Source organism: Ylistrum balloti, unplaced genomic scaffold, assembly GCF_031769215.1.
Source record: "Ylistrum balloti isolate Yb309-2 unplaced genomic scaffold, AGI_CSIRO_Ybal_v1 Utg371728, whole genome shotgun sequence".
Classification (NCBI taxonomy): Eukaryota; Metazoa; Mollusca; class Bivalvia; order Pectinida; family Pectinidae; genus Ylistrum; species Ylistrum balloti.
The window spans coordinates 7,426-13,820 of NW_026782869.1; the positions used below are offsets into that span (position 1 = coordinate 7,426).

The 6,395-nt window shown below is 34.3% G+C and overlaps 1 protein-coding gene across 1 annotated transcript; it reads left to right on the top strand.

Annotated features, from left to right (window-relative positions):
- Positions 1 to 1,463: 1,463 nt before the first annotated feature.
- On the top strand, positions 1,464 to 2,489 carry LOC132563441 (glycoprotein 3-alpha-L-fucosyltransferase A-like). Its single transcript, XM_060228200.1, has one exon. It carries the CDS (start codon positions 1,464 to 1,466, stop codon positions 2,487 to 2,489), a length of 1,026 nt encoding a protein of 341 aa, XP_060084183.1.
- The last annotated feature ends 3,906 nt before the right edge of the window (positions 2,490 to 6,395 follow it).

Below are 6,395 nucleotides of genomic sequence, written 5' to 3' on the forward strand. Positions count from 1 at the left end.
AAATATCGGGCAACCCTGTCCATTAATTGGCATATGAATATCAAGATACTTAAAGATTCTTCTGAAAACGACGCCAGTGATTGGTGAAACAAGGTGTTGGATTAATTCTATGAGTGGGTTAAATCCAATCGGTCCATCATTCTTACAGATTAGATGTCCAATAATTTGATGCTTCTCTGCAAACGTTATATTTCCTGTATACAAAAAGAACATAGAAGACTCCACCTATACATTATGCAATATTTCCAAAGACGAAATACTGGCTTCGGTATCACAATAATTTAATTTGCCGATAAATGATAAGGTTACGGACCTACCTCGTTTATATTGGATTCGTAAACTTTTTATTAAAACGTTTCACTGTTTTATTTCTGGATCATCCAGCTTTTAACCAAGCCATTGTCAAACCTACTAACCACTATTCTTAGCAACTCTGGGGTGTAGTCTAATAGTGGTACCGTTTGTTGAAGAAATGGAATTAATAGTATGTTGATTTTGAAGAACTCAAAAGAGCTTTTGACTAATCTTTAACATCCTCTAAGAGCATTTGTTTGATCAACACTGCACACAACTATGCCCAATTTGAAGCTGAAAGAACGTCTTCGTCCTCTTGTTATGAGAGCTTTATTTTCCATTAAAGTAGTTCAAAGTAATTTCTTAATCAAGAATTGACGAAAACACTTATATAATTATTATATAATAAGGAACGTTCAACCTTCTAGGTCTCGTCAGTGAAGCTTGGGAGACGATCAGGAGGTGCATGAGCCGCGTAATTAAAACAATCTTCGTAATTTTGATATTTCTGATAATTTATAGAAGAACGCCAAGTATATGTGCATATCCTGAACCATGCCACTATTCGAATGAATCAAAACGTAGCATGCAAGTTATGGCAAACCTCGCGGATATAAAGTCCGCCAGCAGTGCACCTGCATTCTCGAAGATTTTACAAGACCTACAAGTGAATAGCTCCTTTCAATACAAATTTAGAGTTATATACAGTAGAAGCAAAATGTGAAGTAATGATAACATATACACAATTTTCGTTTTTCTTCATCAATGCATATAAAGTCAGCAGAGGGACGAGTGATTGATGCTGGGACGACCGGTTCCCGGTGGCAATCATTCCGTGCTTTCAAACAACACTGCTCTCAGCCTGACGGGCTGGTTGGGTGGCACAGTGATAACGCAAACGCCATGTGGGTTTTCCCCATGGTACTCCGTTTTCCACCAACAGTAAAACTCCTCGCGTGATTCCATTCGTGCCTATAACAGTGATTGATGCAAGTTGATAAAACTTATTTCACAATTGTTGTGAAATAAAATAAGTAATTCTTTGTTCTCCGATCGATCTTAATTTATCATGTTAACATTTGTTTTACTGAAATGTATTCTCATTTTACTTTGATCTTCTTTTCAGCGGACCATCCAGATATATATGCGGAGGAATCCTGGTAGTGACGATGGGCATCGGGATGCTAGTTTTTAACATAAGCTTATTGAAATCCGAGGTGATGTTTCCTTACTTTGTCAAGCCAGACCAACCTGCATTTCAGGAAAAGTTATCTTCTAAAGAGATTAATGTTCTTTACTACAACAAACCTGAATGGGTAGATAAAAGTGTATTCAATAATTGTGAATACCCATGCAAAATGATATCTGGCTCAAAGCTAGACTCGGCAAATTTCGTCGTTTTTCATGGACCCAGAATAGGGACGAAAACCAAACCACCAAATAAGTTACGTGGTCAAGTTTGGATAATGCATGGTATGGAATCTCCACATCACTATTATAATGACTTGACAAAGTGGAATAATTTGTTTAATTGGACGTTCTCATTTAGAAGGGATTCTGATGTTCTATCACCTTATTCTGGATTTCAGTTGCATCGAAATAACACTACAATAAATATACGTAAACAGTGGAAATCCAAAGACAGAAATACTGCCTGGATGGTGTCTAACTGTCACACCCCAAGCAAGCGAATGCAATATATGAAGAGTCTTAAAAACTCCATCGATATTCATGTTTACGGTGGCTGTGGTCAATACAAATGCACCAGATCAAACGAAAACAATTGTATGGAACTTCTTCAAAAACATTACAGATATTACTTGGCCTTTGAAAACTCTCTGTGTATTGACTACATTACAGAAAAAGCATTTAAAACCTATACATTCTCTCCCTCTACGGTCTCAGTTGTAAGAGGTGGGTCTAACTACTCCCTGTTTCTCCCACCCGGTTCTTACCTAGATGCTAAGGACTTTGAAAACGGCCATGCGTTAGGGAAAGCGATGAAGAGATCTTTTGATAATGCATCTGATTTTTTTTCATGGACTAAATATTATACCAAAAGTACGAGTGTAATGTCAACATGGTGTCATTTATGCAAACATATTCACCATTCTGAAAGCTATAAACGTATATATTCAAACATCAAATTTTGGTTGAAAGATCTTCCAAGATCAGGTTGTAAAACTCCCAAATAGCTATGAAGAAAAATGAATTTGTTTTCGATATGAAATACATATTTAAATTCATTTAACACAGGACAAAATATGTTTTACATTCAGTTCGATTGCTTTCAGGTTTCCACACTTTTTAAGACTGAGCTAGATATTGTTTTTGCCTTTTTGTTGGCGTCATTTTCTGTTGTTATTTGGCTTTAAATGACTCCTATTGTCGATGCGACGAAAACACACTGGCTATTGATGTAATGTGTTATGCCAAGGCTGTTATCAAACACCGTTCTTCAAATCTGAAAGCCAAGAAATGTTAATTCGTAATCGGACACTCACTATTAACGACTAGTTTAATGTATCATGTAGAACTGTAATTTATATCTCTTGAGAAGTTTTTCATTATCTATCGAATCCCTTCGGAGAATAAAGTCGTACCACGTCATCTACTAATTAAGCTTAATTCGAACCTAGAAACCTTTGTATCCGAATTCCACTCGACAGTTTCAGTGAAAGAATACTTTCGATCTTTCTAACATTTTAGGCTAAGGCAGGGCTTAATGCGGAATGTGTATTCAAATGGCATTTTCTACAGGTGTCATCTTCGTTTATCAATTCGATTGGAGGTGTCATGACTAAGAGAGGCAGTGTTATCATCGTAGAAACCCTTTTTCAGCTGTCTCTTACCAATACAGACTTCTTATTTATTGCACCTGTGTAATCATTGTAAAACAAAATCCTCCAAGTTTTCTGTCAAATGTTTGAGCGCACAAAGCCCACATTCCCCGGCGCCTATTTTCTATCTGTTTATAAAGCGGTCTTCACTTCTAAAAGTAATATATATTATATACACACACAATCAGATTGATGAAAAGTACGAGGAAAGATTATAGCCGTCGTAGTAATCTAAATGAGGATTTTTAAAAATTTCCTTGTGTAATATGAAGCTGGAGGTTTTTGATGCTTGTAGTTTGCTTTTGTATACCTTGTACTCGTGTAATACGTGACATTACTGATTACATTGACCAAGTAGGCAGGTGGCAGCAATAAAGCAGAGGACGCTTGCTCTTCAAGAACACTTGGTCTTATTCTCCCAGTACTTTTTCAGGAGCTTCTATGTCAATCTTTCTTTTGTCCATATTTTGCCATAATTTTATTAAATTCGAAATTAATTGGCTTTGGATTATGATTAAGTGGAAATATTGGTATTTTCGATTTGTGTTTATAGGCATATCAATTTTTTCTCTTATCGACAATAATTTTTGTTGATATTTATGTAAATACTGCGTACCGCCATAGTGTGTTTGTTATTATATTATAATGGAAAGTTTGTGTTCCTGAATCCAGGAACAAGATAATGTTTGTTCAAGTTCAATTCAAATGTATTTCAATGACTAAATGGGTAAATAAATTTAGTTAGGTCTGAAACAATTACAAGTATAAGCTTCATAATTGACAGGATCATTCTATTTTTGTAATGACGTCTCTAACATTTATGCGACTTGAGCTAAAACATTATTTCAATATCAATTTAGGCCTATTATAAGGTGACACATAATCTGACAGGAAAAACAAAGAAAACCAAGATAATGAAAGACAGAGATCTTCTCTGAAGTCGTTTTTAAAAACTTAGAAATATTGCAAAGGAAAGTTCTACATCAGGTAAACAAAGCTAAATGGAATATGTAAATAGTTTCAGATGATAAAAAAACTCTATGTACAAGGACATTATACTTAAAGAGACTACACTGACTAAAACTTATACAAGGATGTGCTCTAATTTTATATATACTGGATTTTTGAGTTCGCTATGAAATAAAAGTTTTTTTGCTTATGTTAAAAGGTACTCAAAAGGACTAGAACAGTAAAAGTTAAACATTTAGGCCAGGTTTAGCTATTTATATAGGTTCGTGTTGTTTTGTACAATAAATATTTCTTGAATAAACGTTTAGATGTTGATGTTTTCATGCCATCAGTGTGAATTATTTCCGTCACAAGGATTGAAGGACATATTTTATTCCTTAAAATAGATCCATCCGAATAGTGTCACGTTATGCTTACCTGGGTGCAATTTTCATGTCTGTGTTAGATACAGGAAAAATCCAGGTCTTCTCAAAGTCACTTAACTCCATCTTTTAATCGCTACACACCACGATGAGAGACTTTGCGCACTATTTACACTAATATATCTACAAATGAAGGCGAACTGTAATGAAGCAAAGCATCTTGTGTCAATTTCTGTATGCACGTGACGCAATATCCAATAAAAAATACGCGAAATGACTCGGCAATTTCCACACTGTTTTTAAACACTCGTACCAGTCTGTACGTAACTGTTAATACATAACTTATCATTCCAGTCTTATTGCGCTAGAATATTCAGGTCATGCATTTGTTGTAATAAAGCGAAAAAAACCAGCTTTTTAAATCTTACATAGTTACACAAAAGAATATCTTATATTTCTTGAATGCATGAATAATTACATTTATAAGTACACACGAACATATATATATATATATGTGCAGTGTGTAGGTATTCAGTTTTCTTAAGCGTCGATTTTATCAGAACTTTATATGTCACGTCCGTCGTATAAACCACACAGAACTGGAAACCAACGACAAGAGAGTCTCTTATACGTCAGTCAACTTCCTTCCTTGATCCTTTTTGTTAAAATAAGACAAACATGGACAGCTTTCGTTCACGCTGTATTATGATTTTAATATCTGTTGTTGTTTGCCTTGTTCTCATTTGTGAATGTAACATTACTTTCATAGATTGACAAAGAATTTACACGATTTTACTATTATTAGTGCTGTATGTTACTTAGCGGTATTTAAATAAAGGTCATATCTTAACACCGCATTTGGTTTCGCACACTCTAGGGGGAAAATAAGTATAGGTAAACTCAGGCACCTGCGATTGGTTTTATCAACATTTATATAAACGAATTTTCACAATCACGCAGGAAAATCAATGAACATGTATCAAAAATAAGTAAGGATCTAGAGGATATTTAATGGCCTGCCGTTTACGTTCTTATATTTTTTTCTTTTTTTAAGTGTCAATAGGTTCTGTGATGTTGAATAGTCTGACTTATCACACGCCAACCAAATAACATTTATCATGCAAGACTGGTACACCATGTTACTCCCTAAATGAACACTTCTATTCTAATAGTGTCATATTCTCCCGGCTTTGTTCCTGCGTTGCCATTGAAAACTAAACAATATAATTTACTAGAATGTAACAAATATGCAGTAATTAGAAGTAATCATATCCTTAGTTTGCCGCATCACTTATCTACTCCTTGGTGATGATTCCTTGACCCATCAAGGAAATACTACAGTTTTTCAAGCCGTTCAAAATTACATACTCAAAACCAGGATATTTCAAACCAACGATTACCTTTTCTTTATGCTTGTCTGTTATGTATTCGTTATACTAGCATGTGTGATTTTTGTTATTATTATTATTGAATTTATATGCTTTTTCTGATATTTTACCAATTTTATACCATAATTTATCACTAAATGACAGTTATCTTGATGAATAGATTAGCGATTGGTTATCTTAAAAGTGCAAGACATGGCAATGCTGAGGCTAGTAAGTTTTTTATGGACTCCCTATTTGAAATCATGATAACCAGGTACGTGAATTAAAACGTTTGTCCTATCATATATTTATGATCATGGCGGTGCATGGCGAAATGTTTAATTCGTCAATATTTATTCAAATGTTATAAAAAATGCGTAATTTTTAATTATATTTTTGTTATATACTTCGAAGGCTCATCAGCTTTGCAAATGATATAATCGACAATCATAGTTACTGTTAACGTTTAAATTCTGGTGGTAGTCTTATTTTAGTGATTTTCGTGCTGAAAACTTTCCGCTATATTTTGATTGCGCTAAATATATTTTATGTACATTGCTCTC